Here is a 20171-nt window from a genome sequence, read left to right as displayed (position 1 = left end):
TATACTAAAAGCCATGAAATTACACTTCAAAGGGGGACTTTTATATGCATTATATCTCAATAAAAATGACCAATGCTATAATGTGGTACAAAGGTCAAGTGTTCTCATATGTGGGAGAAACGTACAACAGTGACCTAGTCCCTCTCTCCCTCCAATTTTCTAGTTTTCTATTTTAGAAGATATGCTCGCTGTGACAGTTAACACCCTTGCTAATAAGACATGTCAATCTAAACGGTCTATCCAAGTGTGAGTACAAGGAAAGTGGGCATTCGATTATAAGCACATACTTCCTCTGATGTTGGAGTATCTGGTTATGACACTGGTTTTCCAGCTGTCTCTTCACTTTTCTATAGACAGGGTCTACCTAGTGCAAGGTCAGCCTCCTGGTAACTTCCCAGGCAGGGACCCAAGTCAGGTCTGGGTCAGATCCAAGTCAGGTCTGGACTGGTAAAGATGAAGAAGCATAGGAGTCCTAGCTCTACATAAGAGTTGATGGCCTTCAATCACCTACCCCAAACCTGTGGGCTAATCCAGCAGCTGATGTGACCCACAGATTGTGTGCATATAAAACTTTCATAGGGAGCCTCAGTTAGGTGATATGAAACTTTTCAAAAGCATCAAAGGCTTAGCCTGAGGTACTGATATGGAAGTGAGTGGTGGAAGTTGGGCTTTGGTAGAAGAAATTTGGGGTTAATTAACTATGGGAAAGCAGCAGTGTACAAAATAGAGAAGGACATTCTATAATGGAGGCTCTTACCCAAGTGCTTCTACCACTTGTAACACTGTGTAGCTGCCAGATTTCACATCTAGAGGAAACAGAAGAAATATGAGAAAATAAAATCAAGATCCCATCCCAGGATTCAATGTTTCTAATTACCAAAGTTTCTTGCCTATGCTAGAGTTTGTACTTTGGGGTTTACTATGTTGGCCTCCTGCATGAGAGGCATTATTACAAATATGCAGCTTCATGTATAGAAACTGAAAGGGAAGCAAATGCATCATTTACAAATGGAAAATCCAAAAGAAATAGGTAAAAAAAATATATATATACAACTAAAAGAATTCATTAACATGGCTGGGTAGGAAATAAACATTATGAAGTTAAAACCGTCACATGTGTACACGCAAAAGTATGTAAAATGATTAAAGGAAAAAAGATTCTATTAATACTGGCAGGAGGGCAGGGGAGAGGGGGAGAGAGAGAGAACCTAATGAAGATCGAACTTTTAAACACATGCTGTTTAGTGATGGTATGCGAAAACAGACACCCGTATATATTGTAGGCAGGAGTATAAATTGATTACCCTTTCTATGTAAGACAATTTGACACTATCTCTCTCTTTTTTTTTTTATTATTTTTTATTTTTTTTATAATTATTATTTTTTTTAATTTTCTAGAGGCATGTCTTATTTATTTATTTATTTGTTTGTTTGGTTGGTTTATACATGCACTGGGTACAGTCAGAAGCGCGGGAGGGTGAGAGAATTCACCAGAGCCAGAGCGGGGAGCAGAGCAGGCAGAAGGACCGAAGTACACTGCTGAGGGGAGCAGCGGGCGGCAGGAGAGGTCTGCGCGCCATGTGGGACCCTCCTCCGGTGGCCGGGGAGCAGCCGGGGATCGAACCGGCACCGCAGTGGCCGCGGGCAGCTTCGCAACCCAGCGCTCAACCGCTGCGCCACCGGGGAGGCCCGATATCTCTCTTTTTTTTTAAGATACTGTCATCTTTAAAATTACAAGTGCACATCTGCTATAACCCAGGGAATTTTCTTTCTTTCTTTCTCTTTTTTTTTTTTTTAAATAGAGGCATGTTTTATTTATTTATTTGTTTGTTTGTTTGTTTTTGTTTATACATGCACTGGGTACAGTCAGAAGTGTGGGAGGGTGAGAGAATTCACCAGAGCCAGAGCGGGGAGCAGAACAGGCAGAAGGACCGAAGTACACTGCTGAGGGGAGCAGCGGGCAGCAGGAGAGGTCTGCGCGCCATGTAGGACCCTCCTCCGGTGGCCGGGGAGCAGCCGGGGATCAAACCGGCGCCGCAGAGGCCGCAGGCAGCTTCGCAACCCAGTGCTCAACCGCTGCGCCACCAGGGAGGCCCTCTTTCTTTCTTTTTAAAAAAGATTTATTTATTTATTTGTACAAGCACTGGGTACAGTCAGAAGCGCAGGAGGGTGAGAGAATTCACCAGAGCCAGAGCGGGTTGCAGAGCAGGCAGAAGGACCGAAGTACACTGCTGAGGGGAGCAGCGGGCGGCAGGAGAGGTCTGGTGCCTCACGCCATGTGGGACCATTGTCCGGTGGCCGGGGATCGAACTGGCGCTGCAGAGGCCACGGGCAGCTTTGCAACCCAGTGCTCAACCACTGCGCCACCGGGGAGGCCCCAGGGGGAATCTTCTTTAAATTTACCAAATAGGACCTCCCTGGTGGCGCAAGGGGTTAATAAACACTGCACTATGTAACTATCTGCAGCCACTACAAAAGGAGTTCCATTCTGGACCAGTGAGCTAACCCACATGGCGCAGCAGACCTCTCCTGTCTGGCCCTCTGCTTCCCTCAGCAGTGTATTTTAGTCAGTCCACCTGTTCTGATACCTGCTCTGTCTCTGGTGAATCCTCTCACAGCTCCTCCCTCCCACACCTTTGGCCTACACCCCAGTACTTGTATGCATAGATAAATAAATCTTTAAAATAAATAAATTTACCATATATATTTGTAAAGTATAAAACAATGTATGTACAGTTTATTCATTACAGAATTGTTTGTTTTTTTAAAGATTTATTAAATTTGGGGGCCTCCCCTGGTGGTGCAGCAGTTGAGTGCTGGGCTGCAAGGCTGCCTGCAGCCTCTGCAGCGCCAGTTCCATCCCCGGCCGCCGGCAAGGGTCCCACAAAAAAAAAAAAAAAAAAAAAAAGATTTATTAATTTGGGGTATAGGCCAGAGGTGCAGGAAGTGAGAGGATTCACCAGAGACTGAATAAGGAGCAGAAAAGGCAAATCTACTGAAACACACTGCTGGGGGAAGCAGTGGGGCAAGGCAGGACAGGTCTGCTGTGCCATGTGGGTTACCTCCCAGGCCCAGAATAAGGGATGGAACTCATGCTGCAGTGGCTGGTGATAGCTTGATAGCTGAGACTTGAACCCCTTCACCATCAGGGAGGTCCTGCATAATTATTTGTAACAGCAAATGACTACAAACAACAAATGATGTAAGAAACCAGTTAAGTAAATTATAGTACAACCACATAATGGAATTCTCTGAAGCTACTTAGAAAAAAAGGAAAATGAAAAAATAAAAACCAAAGAAGCTATGTATATACTGATAAAGGGGGCAGGATCTAAAAGCAGAACAGTCCATATAAATAGCATATAGTATGGACAGAGCTTTAATTTTCGTCTTTAAAATTTTTTTTCTTTTCCTTTAAAAAAATTATGTTTATAGAGGAAATGTCAGTTTACAACACAGCATTTTGGAGGGGAGATAATAAAATGCAATAACGTTTTATTTTGAAATTATTTTAGATTTTTAAAAAGGTTATAAGATACTACAGAATTTCTATACACTTTCACCCAGTTTTTCTAATGTTAATGTCTTACATGGCAATTTGTTAAAACTAAGAAATAAACACTGGCACATAACCATTAATTAAACTCTAGACTTTATTAGGATTTTACCAATTTTTCCAGTCATTTTCTTAGGGATGGGGGGCAACTGGTCATCCACAGATCCTTAGTCTCCTCTGGTCTGCAAAACTCTCTTAGTCTTCCCTGTTTTTCATGATCTTGATATTTTAAATAAATATTTTAAGAATGTCTCTTAATTAGGGTTTGTCTTTTTTTTTTTTTTAATGTTTTCCTCATGTTTAGACTTGAACTATGAGTTTTTGGAAAGAAAAACATGAAGGGGAAGTACCTTCTTATATCAGGGATGCAATTATCAATGTGACTCAACAATGGTGACTTTAAATTTGATCACTTAGTTACTAAGTTTTTCTGTTGTTTATGTTTTATGAAATATCAACCCCTTATCTGTCCTATTGCTTGCATATTATCTTCTCCCATTCTTTTGCTATGCAGCAGTGATTTTGGTTTGAGGTAGTGTAGTAATAACTTTTTAGTTTGGCTCATGTCCTTTTGACATGGCCCATCTTTTCATTTTTTAAGTACTTTCTGACCTTCTACCACTACCAAGTAATTTCCCTGCCTTAAGCCTAGAATTCTCCAAGAAACCCTGGTTCTTTTTATTGGAGAGTTAAGATCTGGATGTGGATACACCTGTTGCTACAGGGGTGCTACTGCTTCTTGGCTGTTAGAAAAAACTGCGAATAACTCATGTGTATTGCACATATCTATCATTTCTGCATCTATTGATATGTATATTATTCAAACCATAAGAGCATATCATTTTTCCCAACCCTAACCCAGTACCTGAGTTCATTGTAGCCTTACTCCTTTCTTGTTTGTAATTTCTTTCTCTGAGCTGGTTCCTGTTATCCTATTTACCCCACTACCTATTTACCTACCTACCTGTCTATCTATCTATCCATCCATTCATTCTTCCTTCCTGCCACACTTTATTAGAGAGAGAAAATAATCTATGTGCAGATGTCATGGGGTGGAGCTCACTGAGACATCCACAGGGAGACCCATGGCCAGAAGAGGCTCCTCTCCTCTGCTTGGTGCCTGCAGAAAGGCCTATTGGAGGGTAGGAAACAGCTGAGCAAGGTTTCCAGCCCACTATTCAGTTCCTTCTTGCTGTCACTTCACACCGCTCTTCCAGCAGGGAGAGCTCACTGATAAGGTCTGTGATGGCCAGGGTGAAGGCCTCCTCGGGGCTGTAAACCTGGGTGGTCTGCAGGAGGACAATAATCTTATGTTCCAAAAGGGGGGCTTTGTATGCAGCAAATGGCACCTGTGGGTCCTTCAACAGCTGCGATTGAGTGATGTTTCTAGTGTGTGCTCTTCTTTGCTGATGGAACAAAGGTGCTGGGGTACTTCGGTGTCTTTGTTAATGGTAAACTTTCCCTAGTCCTTGAGGAGCAAACATGACTAAAAACAGGATGGGAGCTCATTCCTGTACCACAGCTGCTCCAAACTCTGCCACCAGATCCCTAATCCATTTATTATTTTCTCAACTCTTGGATAATTATAAACTACTTTCAGAATGCTCAACTTTTGTGAGAAACAAATTTATAGCAATTAGATCAACACTTTTTACCCTCCCTCCTTCCGTGAAGATATGTCATACACTAGTAATAGTTAAATTTGTGGCAGTCCGCATTTTATCTTGGGATGGACGAGACTTATCACTAGTATCCTTTTGCACCTTTGAATGTTGTATCTTTGTGAAAATATTATTTAAAAAATGCAATTTTAGCAGCACAATAACTCACAGCAACCTAACTAGCATCTTTGGATATATTTTCAAAGGAGAAACAGAGTTAAAGGTTAGCAATCTTCCTAAGGGTTTGATTATCACAGAGGTGCTAACTCCACAAGGCATGGCGACTAGGGCATTGCTCTCAAGAGCCGGTTCAGGGTTCCTAGCCTACCTGCTTTTGAATGCAGGACCTCACTAGTTAGCTCTGACCAACGCTAACCTCTGACTAGAGTGAATAAGAGACTTGAGAAAACTTCCCAACCTCTACTTCTCCTTAAGCCTGTGGTCTCAAAGCAACAGCTGTGAGCTAAGCTGGGCAGAGGCTCACACTGGCACTAGAATAAGAAGTTCAGCCGACTGAGGAAAAGGAGCTCTCCAGTCAGGATTCATAGCTCGTGACTGGCACAAATTTAGACATCAGGCACTCTTAGCCCAACTGGTGCCAGGACGCGGAAGTCCCAGCTGCTGCCCCTACTCCTGAAAGAGCCAAGGGAAAGAAAAAAATGTGCTGACTCTAGGGTGGGGGAAGGGGCATCAGCCAGACTAACACCACAAACCCAGGAACTGATAATTGGAGGTCTACAACCAAGTAAATGAACAAAGATATCCATTTCTGGGTTACAAACCACAACTGTATTATACCATTTGAGAGGACAGAAAACGGTACTTTTTGGGAACCACCTGGCAAGAGCCCATCTCAAAACAAATTTCAGTAGCGGCCACAAAAAGCCTTAGCAATAACTATGCATAGGCCACTACAGGGCACTGACAATTGTTATTAGCAAAGATCATCAATGAACTGAATCCTTCCTCAGCAACACCATTCAAGTCCTCTGTCTATCTTTGGGAATACCTCAAGTACTGTAATACAAACACCTGTCTAATAGGCCCCCCTCAGTTGCCTCGAATTTTTTCATTAAAAACAAAACTGAGGCAGGGCCTCCCCGGTGGCGCAGCGGTTGAGCACTGGGTTGCGAAACTGCGCGCGGCCTCTGCGGCGCCGGTTCGATCCCCGGCTGCTCCCCAGCCACCAGAGGAGGGTCCCACATGGCGCGCAGACCTCTCCTGCCGCCCGCTGCTCCCCTCAGCAGTGTACTTCGGTCCTTCTGCCTGCTCTGCTCCCCGCTCTGGCTCTGGTGAATTCTCTCACCCTCCCGCGCTTCTGACTGTACCCAGTGCATGTATAAACAAAACAAACAAACAAACCAGCAAACAAATAAATAAAGCATGCCTCTATAAATAAATAAATAAATAAATAAATACAAAAAAAAAAAAACAAAAACAAAACTGAGGCATACTTTACATACAGAGAAATGCAAAGATATTAACTCTATTTTCATGACTTTTAACAAAAGTATACTCTGAGTAATCTATACCCCAATCAAGACAGCTTATTTCCGGGCCTCCCCAGTGGCGCAGTGGTTGAGCACCAGGTTGCGAAGCTGCCCGCAGCCGCCGGTTCAAGCCCCAGCTGCTCCCGCTGCTCCCCAGCCACTGGAGGAGGGTCCCACAGGGCGCGCAGACCTCTCCTGCCGCCCGCCCGCTGCTCCCCTCAGCAGTGTACTTCGGTCCTTCTGCCTGCTCTGCTCCCTGCTCTGGCTCTGGTGAATTCTCTCACCCTCCCGCGCTTCTGACTGTACCCAGTGCTTGTATAAATAAATAAATATAAATAAATCTTAAAAAAAAAAAAAAGGACAGCTTATTTCCATCACCAGAGGGTCCTTTGGGCCCCCTTAAAAATCAACTCCCACTCCTACACACTGCCTCAAGGTATATAAAAGAAAAATACTTCATTCAGTATACATCATTATGAAACTGACTGCTTTATAATTACAAAGTAACTTGCATTTGCAAGTGATTCCTTGAATCCCAGTATGTGGGTAAATTCTCCCTGCAGAGCCCTTTAGTCTTGATATTTTCACAAGGACCCCACTTTGAACTAATGCAGCACAAAGTAAAGTGAAGTACAAAATATGAAATTAGGAAAAAAGTAAGATAATAAAGCTATCTCACAATAGTAAATAAGAGTAAGGGAAATGGCAAATGAGGTTGCAAAATCCAGAATCACTATTTTGAATCACAAAGGAGACTAAATCTAATATCTTATTCTACTCTTGTTGAGTCTACTTTAGAAGTGCCTTTCAAATATAATTCTTCCTTATCCCTATAGCTAGACTATACAACAAGAGCCTCAAAATAACCCTCTATTTTTTATTGTGGTGAAAATGTTCTAGAATTTTAAGATAGTGGTGATGGTTGCTAAAACGCTGCGAAAATACTGTAAGTCGTCTAATGCTACTTCCTTAAAATGCACAATTTACACCTTGACTCACCAATCTCCATGTCACCTAAGACCTGACTCCCTGGCCCAAATCTCCTCTCGGTCTCTGCTTTCATCGCAGCTCCTATCATCCAGTCACATGGAATCCCAACGGTCCAGCTTTTCCGTATCCTTAAGCCTGGAAACATACCCTTGGTTTGGGATGCTTTTTCCTGACCTTGCCAGTCTAAGGAACTGCCACTCTTCAAGATCAGATTCAAATGTCAACTCTTTGTGACACATTCCTTTTATCCCCAAACATTATTACTGTATTCCCTCTTTTGTATTCTCTTCATCTTTTAAAAAATTGTCGTGTTTGTTTCCACTTATCCATGCATCATGGACTGATTATCTATTATAAACCAGGTACTATTTTATGGCTGATAGAGAAATACAGACAGAGCATTTGAAGAGCCTGTAGTCTGTTGGGGGAAGAAAGACATTTATAAACAGAGACTGAGTGAACCTAAGAAAGGAGTAAAATACCTGGATTTTTTGAAAATCCATTAGCTACTTTATGTGCTAATTCTCTTAATACTGTAAGTTCTCCCAAATGAAAAATACACAAAATCCTGGAAGTACTGCTAATTATGCACTTGGGCTCCTGGGATGAAAGAAGCTAATAAAGAGCAAATTTTCTTACGAGTAGTCTCTCTGGTATTAAGGAAAAATAAGTGTAAGTTCCTTTCCCTTTATACGTTGTTCTAAGTTTTTCCAACATGTCCAAGATCTGCTGTCTAAAAATGGACCTACTAACATCTCCTAACTACCCACACTTTCTTCAGCAGGGTTCCAGTTCGTGTGGGTCACTGAGGAGTTGTCAAAGGAGTGTTTATACCAGCACTGACACAGAATGCACAATCAGACTTCTGTCTGATGGAGTTGCAGCCTCTTGAGAATCTGGAGTAGCAGCCAAGCAGGGAGGCAGGGTGGTTGTGAAGGAGCAAAAGAGAAAAATCCCAATCAGGAATCAGCTCTAATCAAGATCTCAGAAAATACTGCTAAGGGTGCCACGGATATTTCTCAGGATTATATTTTACTGTTTTTAGACCATTTTTAGTTTCAGGAATAGTGGTATCCTCAGGAAATGACAAATATGGGAAATACAATATAAAAAAGACTGAAATGATGGAAAAATTCAAATAGAGAATAAAATTCTACCTGTCACTTGCAAATTCAATGTGTCCAAAAAAAATCTTCAAAATCAGCTCCCTTCCTAATCTCCATTATTGACAAAATACTTGTCTTTTGCTTACCCGCAAGCTCAAAAGCCTAAGGGTCCTCCCTCTCATTTCATTCACTTAGGTAGTTTTTACTGCATACTTAATGCTAGTCTCTAGGAGACTTCGGTGGTAGGAATAGAAGGGTTAGGATGTGGAGATGTGAACATGTTTGCTAATAAGTAATAAGTATATAAGTAATAAGTATATAAGTGGTTGAGAGTACCACAAGGATTCTGAAGTGTGAGATGACGTCTGGTTGGAGTAATTAGGAAGTACATGGGGTGCAGGTAGTGAGCACTCAAGGTTGGCCTAGAACCCTAGGTCTACCTTTGATTAATGGAGCTAGAATTGGGAAGGAAAGCACTTAAGGAATATTTAATAAAGATGGTTGCCTGAATCTAAAAGCCCAGGAGGGGAGTGGTGAGAGAAAAGGCTAGGGACAGGCATTGGTTGGTTGGCTGAGAAGCTATAAGACTTTAACCTGTAGGCTGTGAGGTCATTTCTTCCGTCATATGCACCTTTACATCTGATACTTTCATCTGGCAAAACAAAGTTGGTGGTAGCTGCGTTTGTGATCTTAGGGTTCTTCTGCATTTAAGAGTTTGTAGGAGGGGCTGCTGCTGTGAGTGGTTGAATAGAAAGTTGTCCTTTCAGCACTAACAAACTTGACTTAGGCTAGAGGATAAGAAAGCACATCTTATTCTAGGCATGCTTCAAAATGCCAGCCTTCAAAACCCTAACTAGGGCTATGATTGAGAATATCAATTTCTCAAATTGGCTTTATTATTTGACTCCCTTGCTCAAGCTTGGTTATACATAATGGTTATACATAATCTGCCATGATTATACATAATCCAATCCCACCAAAACTTTCAGCCTTACTGTTACTACCAACCTCCTTTTCCCTTCAGGACTAAATTACTATAGGGCTACTATTACAGTCTTGGCTAAGCTGAGTTAAACTTAAACTAGACAATAGTTTAGGCCATTTTACAGGCAAAAAAATATAAATTTTACAAAAATATTTATAAGAACTTGGCAGCGCTTAGTCACCCTGTCTTCTCAAGTATACTCTGAATTTGCAAAATCCAGAATTGTTTGTAATGAATAAATATGAAAGAATAGTTACAAATGACACGGTTTATAGAAATGTACTTTATCTTAGAAGAGGGTAGGTGTATGCATGTTTCAAAATCAGTAAATACACCAACTACACTTCATTGGACACAAATTTTAAACCAAAATAAACAAACAAACTCTAATTAATGATATGGATACCAAAGTATTTAGGGGGGGAGTGTACTGATACTTGCAATTTAAATGGATAGAGACGTGATAAAGCCAAGTTATATTAAAAAGTTAATGACAGTACCTAGGTGGTGAATCTATGTATTTCTTATGTAATTCTCTGGACAGCTGTATGCTTGAAATTTTTCATAATAAAGCACTGGGGGAAATGACATTGCTAGGACACTGTATTCAAAACATTATACTTGGGCCTCCCGGGTGGCACAGAGGGTTGAGCCTGGCACTATAAAGCTGTCCACAGTCTCCACAGCACAGGTGTGATTCTCGGCCTGGCCAGAGATACCCACATGGCATGGCAGACCTCTCCTGTCTCGCCAGCTGCTCACCTTAGCAGTGCTTTCGGTCCGTCTGCCTGTCCTGCTCCCAGTTTTGTCTGGTGAATTCTCTCACCCTCCTGCGCCTCTGGCCTGTACCCCAGCTCTTGTATAACTAAATCAATCTTTAAACAGAAAGCCAAAACATTATACTTCACAAAACTAGAAGATGTTTAAGGGAATGGCAGCAGCAGCCATTTGCCCCTTGATGCTTCCATGCCACCTTGCACATACTTTACACAGTCCTTTTTTTTTTTTAACTTTTATTTATTTATTTATTTATTTTTTTAATAGAGGCATGTTTATTTATTTATTTGTTTGTTTGTTTGTTTTATACATGCACTGGGTACAGTCAGAAGCACGGAGGGTGAGAGAATTCACCAGAGCCAGAGAGGGGAGCAGAGCAGGCAGAAGGACCAGAGTATACTGCTAAGGGGAGCAGCGGGCGGCAGGAGAGGTCTGCGAGCCATGTGGGACCCTCCTCTGGTGGCCGGGGAACAGCTGAGGATCGAACCGGCGCCGCAGAGGCCGCGGGCAGCCTCGCAACCCAGCGCTCAACCGTTGCGCCACCGGGGGAGGCCCTACACAGTCCTTTTAATGGAGTGTGCTCACTGCAAGTTTCTGATGGGCACAAATCTATGCTAATTTATATTTCTGTTCCTATTGCTTTGCACTGTGTATGGAAAATGTGTTCGATAATGGTGGAATGAGTAAATCAAAGCGGAAAATTGCTAAGGAGCAAAGTATTACACTACTATCAGACTCACTTTATTTCTCACATCTTCTAAAAGCTAGTATGTTCAGTGTTCGAAAGAAATGTGTCCCTTCTAAGTACGCAAATTTCCAAAACAAAGACAAAACTCATGAGTACTTACGAGATTATATTGTATTCTATTACTAAAACACGAGATTGGAAGGCCTCCTAACATTCAGTAACTTTAGTTTTTTCAACAACTTTAAAAGTTTTAGACAACTTTCTTTTTTCTAAAAGGGCGAAGACTCAGAATTCCAAGGAAATCTGGAATTTGTTTTATTCTCGTCTTAGAAAAGCTGTCAGAACTAAGCGATCCCTGAACGGGTGAAAAGAAAGAATCTGGAGCTCTGGGGAAAAGATAAAAACAAACACCACATAAAAAAAAAAAAGTCATAAAGCAACTTAATCAATAACTTTACCAAGAAACGGAGGGAAAGCCTCAAGGAGAACACGCAGAATATCCCCAACCCCCTAGACGGGCTGCCGCTCCTCTCTCCAGTGACCGCCCGTCCAAGGTCCGGCCGCGCGCGCCCCGGACACGCCACGCGAAGGCGCAGAAGCCGCGGAAGATGCCTCCGGCCACGTTAACCCCCCAGAGGGTGGGAGTTCTGGGGTCCCAGCTCTAGCCCCCCACCTGCCTGACCTGCGAGCCCGCCCTCGCCGGGGTCACCAGCCTCACCTGGGAAATGGTAATGCTTCGCCCCACACTGGCCGCCCTTCAGAGCGGCCGCATGCAGGGGCGAGAGGCGTGCGGGCGCCCTGAGGAAGATGCAAGGGCCGTCCCCGCGGCCCGGCCCCGGGCACGCGGTGCTCGCAGGCGGCCCCGGCCGGTCCCCAGGCACGGCGGCCCCTCTCCCCCTTCCCGCCCCGCGCCGGCGCCGAGGCCGCTCCCCCGCGGGCCCCGAGCGGTAGCCGCGCGGCGCCGCGTGCCGTACCTGCAGCCACTTGGTCAGCGGGGCCCTCCTGCTGACCCATGACGAAGTCGTGCACGAGGCCCCACAGGGCGCCTGTAGGCGCCACCGCCTCCGGAGCGGCGGCGGCGGCCATGACGCGGACGCGGGCCCGGGGGAGGGAAGTGGGCGGGGCGCGGGCCGGGCCTCTCGGCGCACGCGCCTCCTCGGCCAACCGCCGGGCCGGGGCCGCGGGGGCGGGGCGCGCGCCGGTCACGTGCCCGGCGGCTCCGGGCCCGGCGGCTCCAGGGAGGGATGGGGCGGTCCCTCCCCGCAGGGCGGGGCCTGGGGCCGGGGCGGCGGCGCGGGGAGGGCGGGCGGCTGCTGGGCACGCAGCCCGGGGCTACTGAGGGCGAATAATTCCCGGCCCGGCTCCCCCGAGACGGGCGGTGGGGCGGGCACCTGGCTGGGTGGGGCGGGGGGAGGCACGCACCTTGGGAGGAGCCAATGAGAAAACGAGGCCTGGCCCGAGGGGCGGAGCTGCCGGTCACATGCGCACCTGGGGCGGGCGGCGGCGGCGCGGGCACCGCGGGCGGGCGCGGGGCGCGGGGAGCGGGGCCGGGCGGGGGCGGGGCCAGGCAGGTGAGTGACAGGCGCCGGGGGCCGGCCCCAGCTGGGAGCCCCGAGCGAGCCCGAGTAGCTGCGGCGGTGCCCGCCCCCTCTCTCCGCCCCTCCAGCGGGGCTGGTCTCCGGCCGGGCACCGTCGCGGGCCCCCCTGGCCCGGCCACCTGGGACTGCGCTGGGGCGCCGGCCGCCTCCCCCTGCCCCCTCGCCCGCAAAGTTTGTGCTGAAGCCGGCGCCGGGGCAGAGCGCGCCCTCGGGGGGAGGTCGGAGCGCCGATGCCGGGCGGCGGGAGCCGCTGACCCGGGACGCCGCCGTCCGGGCAGGATCGCGAGCAGCAGACCCGCCCGCCGCCTCCGGTGCATGGGGCCCGGCTGAGCAGCCAGCATGGGCAACTGCGTGGGGAGACAGCGCCGGGAGAGGCCGGCCGCCCCGGGACACCCCCGCAAGCGCGCAGGTAACGACCGGGAGGGAGCAGGGCCCCGCGCCCCGCCAGCTGTGCCCCCGCCCGCCCGAGCCCCGGGCTTCCCGGGCGCCCTCCCGCGGCCCCGAGCCCGGGTTCCCCTTGGGCTGCCCGCGAGCCGGACGGGCCACCCTGCCCCGCGCTGCCGGCGGCGGGCGGCGGGTCCGGCGCCCGCGAGCGCCGGACCCGCCGCGAGACCAACTCGCTCCGACTGGGCGGCCGGGTGGGGGCGGGGGCGGCGCAGGAAGCGCGAGACCGCGGCGGGGCCGGAGAGCCGGGCCCGGGGCGCCGCCGACCTGGCGGCCGGGCCAGGGGCGGACGCCGGCCCGTCGGGGCTCGGCGCGGGCGGTCTGGCGCCCCCGAGCCCGGGGCGGGCGAGGCGGGAGCGGTCGCGCCTTCCAGGACTGTCTGTGTCATGATCGGGCTGCACGTCGTGGCCGCCGGAATCCGACTCGCACGGCGGCGCGGGGCTCTGGGAAGGGAATCTCTCTTTCCCCCGCAAGGCTTTTTCGAGCTCCTCTCCGTATGGGGGTCTAGGAACGGTGCGGTGGGGTGTGGGACTCGCCCTCGGGTTTGGGGGGAACCTGCCCCGCCTTGGGAGTGGGAGCTGTCTGCTCGCTGGTGATCCGCGAGGGGCGGGCAGCGCCCCCTCACTGCGTGGGTGCACCCCTCCATCCCGGCGCTTCGCCCCGCGCCAGGTCTGGCCGTCGTGTCTCCGGGCCTTGTAGTCACTTTCTTCTCTGAGGTGCTTTCTGAGAATGATAAAATTGAAGACTTTCAAGCGTAAAGGGGCCTTCGAAACTGACCTGAAGTCCACGCAGACCCACCTCCTCCTGTCTGCGTGGAAAGCCCAGTCCAGAGAAGTTGAGCAGCTTGGCCAGAGCCACACAGCTAGTCAGCAGTGCAGCCGGGGACAGAACCGGCCGCTTCTTCCACCCAGTTGCCACACCTCCCTTTATGTAAGAGGAGCCACAGGTAGAGTTGAGAGTGAAGTAGAAACTCTAGTTGGAGTGAGTTTCCTGTCTCTTTTGACACCGACACGTTGTGTTTCTTGGGTTGCAGCAACTCTGGGAAGGGAGAATGAGGAAAGCAGGGGGAAAGCCTGTGGGACAGGGTCACTTGTGGAAGAAGAAACTCCTCTTGATAGGGCGGGTGGACTAAAATTTAATTGAAACCATCTTGTCCGAAGGCAACCTTGGCCATTCTTACTGAGGAAAGTTGATTCTCAGACCCAGGACTTTCTTCCTTCCATTCATTCGTTAATTCAGCAAATATTTATTATTTATGTACTTAGCTCACATAATTGATTTTGTGGCACTTTTCACTGTCGACAACCCCCTCCTACTTGAAATTCTCCCGTCTTCCCTTCTTGGCATTCAGTTGTCTTTTTTTTTTCCCTCCTCCACTCACTGCCCGCTGTCACCTCCTAGGAGTGGGCACAGTGTGGTTCGGTTTGACATTGCGTTTTCCTCTCGTTATGCTCCCTCCCCCTCATGTTTATTCAGTTCCACAACTCTGTTGAGAAGACCTTACTCTTTAAATGCCCACAGGAGACACTGCTGTAGATATCCTCAGAAGACCTAAATTTGCTAAATTAATCTGTTCCATACCCTCTATTTCTATGCCCAGAAACCTTCCTGCACCTCCCTACTTCTGTAGGAACTTGAGCTTTCAAGGCTGTTCAAGTTTGACCTAGTCCTTACCTTTAAAGTGTGATTTCTTTCTCGTCCCTGACATTAAAGCCACTAGTATTTGCTCATACCATTTCCCCCTTATCAAGAGTCTTTCTTCCCTTCAAGGTTCACCTCAAAATCCTATATCTTTCTAGAAGCACCTTTCCTGACAAATTCCCCCTCCCCCCAGACGTGATTGCGCCTTCTGAGAATTCCTTAAGACATAGTATGGTACTTAGTACTTACTTAACAATTATCTACTCCATGTCATTAGCCATTTCTTTGATGTTTATAGTCGTATATCAGCAACTACACTGCAAGCCCCGAAGACCTGGGTTCTGTCTTATCCTTATGTGTGTCTGTTTCTCTCTCACTCACTCATATAGCTATTCTCTGTCTCTCTCTGTTGGTGTCTGTCTCTCTCAGCACCTAACACAGTGACTTGTACAGAGGAAGCACTCAATATTTGTTGAAATTAGAAAGCTAACCCAATTTATCCTACTATCTGAATTTTTCATGTAAACATTTTACAATTTTTTTTTTACCTGCTAGTGTATCATTACTTCAGTTTTGTGGGTCCCACTATAAATAGCTTTATTCATAAAGTTCAAAGCCAAGGAGAGTTCTGTAGGATGACAAGTTTAGTATAAGGGAAGGAATCCTACATAACTTCACAGCATGCACCTGGCATTCCTATAACATCTGCAGGATACCCTTTCACAAGGACATAGTTTTGTGTTGTGATACTAATGCCTGAAGCTCCCCTAGCTCCACTGTAACTGTTATGCTTTCCTTTGCCACTGCCGTCGAGGAGGAAACCCTCAACAGAGCGCTAGAACCTCAGTTCTAGTCCTGGGCCTGTAGCTGGGTGACCCTGGGCAAGTCATCAAACACTCGGGGTTACACTTTCAAGTGTCTCAGAAAGGTAAGGGATTTATACAGATCATTAGAGCTATTTTTATCATCTCCACAAAGGCAGCTGTTCAAAATTGGAAAGTTATTGAGTTGAAATCTTATGCCTTGTAATGTCACCCGTTGGCCTTAGTTCTGTCTTGACCGGGTGAGGCAGAGGCATGATACCCACTGGTCAGGGAGTCTTGTACTAGCTTGAAGGATTAGGTAGTCCTGTCATTTCATCAAGTTTCGTGGTTATCATTCATTTTTTAAAAAATTGTTACTCTTAATACATCCCCGGTGGGTTTGTGTTCTCTCTCTGAGGTACTCCTGCCACCTAATATATACCCTGGGTAGATCAATATCTCTTCCATGAAGTGGGTGAGGCAGCCCCTCCCCCAGCCACCCCAGGAGAAATAGAGGTGGTAAGACAGGCAGGCCTCTTGCCCAGCCCCACCCTTTGAGAATGTAGCAGGGCTGAAACCCAAATATCAGATTCTGTGATGTGCCAGGCCTATCTGCTTACGTTCTGGAATCTCAAGCTTGGGGTAGGCAGACCCAGGGCCTTGTTTTGGGGTGGTTGGGCTTGGCACTATAGTTGCAAGAGCGTGTGCTGCTCTTTGTGTGGGCTGCAGTGGCTATTCTTGAGGGAGTAATTGGGCAACTTCTGCATTTGCTCAGTAAATATTTACTGAGTGTCAGGCACCATGCTGGCTGTGAACAGACATGGTTCTTGGCCACACGGAGCTTACAATTTAGAGTTGGGGGCAGACAGTAAATGTATAGTCTGTGTGGTTGCACATGGAACTCCTGTATGATTATACGTACAATTATGTATTATATGTGCTCATGCCTCCCACATTTATAATTTCATCTCTCCATTTCCAGCCTTGTGTATTCTGTTGCCTACGAACACATCTAATAGGCCTCCCAGTTTAACACAGTCCAAGACAGAATTAACCTCCGCTCCTCCCAAAGTCTTTCCTATCTCAGTTAATGTGATTTTATCCTTTCACTTGTCCTGACTCATTTTCACATTTCATATCCACTTAATCAATAATTCCTGTTGACTTTACCTTAAATTTATTTTGAACTTGCCTTTCACCATCTCACCACTTTCACTCTGGTCTAAGCTACACCAACCTCTTAACTGACCTTCCTGCTTCCTCCCTTATCTTCCGACAGACTATTTTCATCACAGCAGCCAGAGTGATGCTGTAAACTGTAAGTCAGATTTTGTTACTCCTTTGCTCCCCCATCTCATTCAAAGTCCTTGTGTTGGTCCACGAGACACCGTATGGTTTTTACTGGCTTACCTTTCTTATGCCATCTCTTGCTCTTCATTCCCTTTTCATCTCATGATATTTGAATGGGTCCCTCTCTTTGCTCCATCATTTCTTCTCAGTCAAGCCCTTCCTGACCATCCTTGTAAAAATTGCTCCCCTTCCCTCCATGCTGCTACTCTCAGCACTATCTGACCATCCTTCCCCCCACCCTTCTTTTGCCATGGCACTTACCATCCTTGGATATTGGCTGTCATCCTTACTGTGTGCAGTCTGAGATTTTTTTATCTATTTCCTCTCTGATTCCTGAAACAGTGCCTGCTTCATTAGTAACTGTTGGATGAAATTTTTGTGTCTAACAGAATTCAGTGAGCTCTATACAAAGCGGGAATGAGCAGACCTGATTGTTCTTGTCTTAATGGCCTTAGGCAAGGGTCCTAATGAAGGGACTTAAGCTGCTACCTGAGAATGATGTTCTGTGCTTGGGTCTGGCTTCTCTCTAACTCCAGATCTGGATAAAATGTCCAGAGGTTTGGGAAACTCTTGCTAGGAAATATGGGGGAGCTCCCAGTAGAGTCCAGGCAGCAGCATTTTCTTCTCATTTATGTGTGTATCTATAGAGTGGACCCCTTTCCCAGGCACATGCCATATTTTTAGCCATTAACTCAGGGCACAGGGATAAAGTGGTCTGACAGAACTCTGAGGCAGCAAGGAGGGTGATAGATTCCAGGCCTCTACCCATCACCTTGCTGGGGAATTTTTAGAATCATAGAATTTTCAAGCTGAAAGGGAACTTAAAGATTTCTTTAACCTTTTTTTTTTCTTTTCCAGCTGTTTAAAAGAGAATAAAGCTATATCTACTCCCTGCTGAGTTCACAGAACTAGGGTGCAACCTATATAGAAACTGCATGGACTCCTTTAAGTTTTCAGTGTGCTGAGATCAAGACATTGTAAGGAAGTATGGTCAAGGTCAAATGTATTCAAAAGGAAGGGGGTCTAGTCTGTATACCACTTTCTTAAGTGGTGCTCTTGGGCAAGTAAAAAATGTGCTCAGTTGATCCTCTCGAAAAGAAAAGAAAAGATTTCCAGTTTTCTTCAGAAAGGTGTTACGGGGATAAAATAAATGTGCGCTGATTTTTTCAGAGTACTTTCATAGTTGCACAATCTGTTCAACTATGAGGTTCTGACCCAGAGTCTCATCTGGCATTGAGGGACAACCAGGCACTGGTTCTCTGCTCCTGATGAGTTGTGTGTGTTGGAGACTTTGGATAAGTCTCTTGACATCTCTGAGTCTCAGTTTCCCTATTTGTAAAATGGGGTGACAGTTCCTGTGCCCACCTCCTACACAGGTAAGCAAAATCAGGTGAGATTCTGGCTGTAAAGAGACTTTGTAAACTTATAAAGTTTCTGTTAGTTAAAGCTATGGGATTTTTATATACAAAAACCATAGCCAGTTATTTCTCCCACCAGATCATTGGGGGATCATTTTTTAAAGAGCAAAAACTGGGCCTCCCTGGTGGTGCAGTGGTTAAAGTCTCAGCTCTATCAAGCTATCACCAGCCACTTTGGCATGAGCTCGATCCCTGGCCAGGGAGCTACCCCACATGGCGCAGCAGACCTCTCCAGTCTAGCAGGCTACTCCCCTCAGCAGTGTATTTTAGTCAGTCTGCCTGTTCTGCTCCCCGCTCTGTCTCTGGTGAATCCTCTTACCACCACCCCCCACACCTCTGACCTACACCCCAGTTTTATGTGCATAAATTAAAAAAAAAAAGAGCAAAAACTGTAAAAGAAATGTTTAAAAATGATCCTTTGGATGGGAATCTTTCTGAAATGATTCCAAGCAAATTATATTGACTATGCATAACCTCCTCTTTGCAGAAGCACAAATAACCTCCTCTTTGTGTTGATTTTGTACCTGTATGTACAAAGCACCTGCTTGGTGGAGGTGGGGATCACAAAAGCTTCTTTCTCTCAGTAGCCTTTATCTCTGAAAGAAGGAGGGGGCTGGTGAACTGATGGCAGGCAGGAGGAAATTGCAGTGGGGGACCCATTCTGAAGTGGTCTACCTCGAAGTTCCAAGCTGCGTCAGTGTGGGGGTTCTTTAATCCTGTTCTGGTCTCTGAATGAGAAGAGCAGGTCCTGCTCCTCTGTTGTGCTCTGACTGTGGGAAGCCTCGGCCTTCTGACACTGTAGGACTATGGGCCCCAAACTAATGGTTCCTGGCTGCTGTTCTTTTGGGGTTCATGTTTCCATCTATAATTGTTGCTTTGTCTTCTTCCTGGTAGTCAGTGTTCACTTCTTTCTTTTTCTCATTAAGAAAATTGTGGTTAAATATACATAACACAAAACGTAACCAGCTTGACCACTTTGAAGTGTATAGCTCTGTAACCTTAAGCACATTTACATTGTTTCTCATCATGCCCATTGAACACCAACTCCCCTTCCCCTTAGCCCCCCACAACCACATTCTGTTTCTGTCTCTGAGTTTGGCTAGTGTAGGCCCTTCATATAAATGGAATCATACATTATTTGTCCTTTTGTGTTAGGCTACTTACTACCACATCGCCAATGTTCAGTCTGTGTCAGAATTTCCTTCCTCTTTTAAGGCTGATTGATATTCCATTGTATGCCTGTTCCACATTTCACTTGTCCATTCAGCCTTGGGTGGACGCTTGGGTTGCTTCCACCTTTTGGCTATTGTGAATAATTCTATGAATCTGGGTGTATCTCCTTGACTCTTTTCAGTTCTTTTGTGTATATACCCACAAGTGGGGTTGCTGAATGAGACAGTAACTCTGTGTTTAATTTGCTTTTTTTAAAAAGATTTATTTATTTATGCATACAAGAACTGGGGTACAGGCCAGAGGTGTGGGGGCTCAAATAGCAGCCCCTCTGATTTCTTTTTCTTTTTTTAAAAAAAGATTTATTTATGCACAGAAGAACTGGGGTACAGGCCAGAGGTGCAGGGGGTGAGAGAATTCACCAGAGAGAGTAGGGAACAGAACAGGCAGACTGACTGAAATACACTGCTGAGGTAAGCAGCAGGTGAGACAGG

General features: G+C 46.6%; 2 protein-coding genes across 5 annotated transcripts in view; one reads left to right on the top strand and one right to left on the bottom strand.

Moving 5' to 3' along the window:
* MMS19 (MMS19 homolog, cytosolic iron-sulfur assembly component) overlaps nt 1–12339 on the bottom strand; it is a gene marked incomplete at its 5' end in the record, with an annotated part of 34202 nt that extends 21863 nt beyond the window's left edge. For all 4 annotated transcript variants that reach the window (XM_084246050.1, XM_084246051.1, XM_084246053.1 and 1 more), the window contains 2 exons: nt 758–806; nt 12228–12339. In XM_084246050.1, the coding sequence (XP_084102176.1) occupies nt 758–806; nt 12228–12339 (161 nt within the window). The remainder of the gene's footprint in view (nt 1–757; nt 807–12227) is intronic.
* A 786-nt stretch (nt 12340–13125) lies between these two features.
* UBTD1 (ubiquitin domain containing 1) overlaps nt 13126–20171 on the top strand; it is a gene marked incomplete at its 3' end in the record, with an annotated part of 48461 nt that continues 41415 nt past the window's right edge. Inside the window, exon 1 of the mRNA XM_084245342.1 lies at nt 13126–13260. Coding sequence (XP_084101468.1) covers nt 13191–13260 — 70 coding nt within the window. The 5' untranslated portion in view covers nt 13126–13190. The remainder of the gene's footprint in view (nt 13261–20171) is intronic.

Source organism: Talpa europaea (genome assembly GCF_964194135.1).
Source record: "Talpa europaea genome assembly, chromosome: 10".
In the NCBI taxonomy this organism is placed as follows: Eukaryota; Metazoa; Chordata; class Mammalia; order Eulipotyphla; family Talpidae; genus Talpa; species Talpa europaea.
Note: the sequence above shows the minus strand (reverse complement) of the source record. Positions and strands in the feature narration are given on the sequence as shown.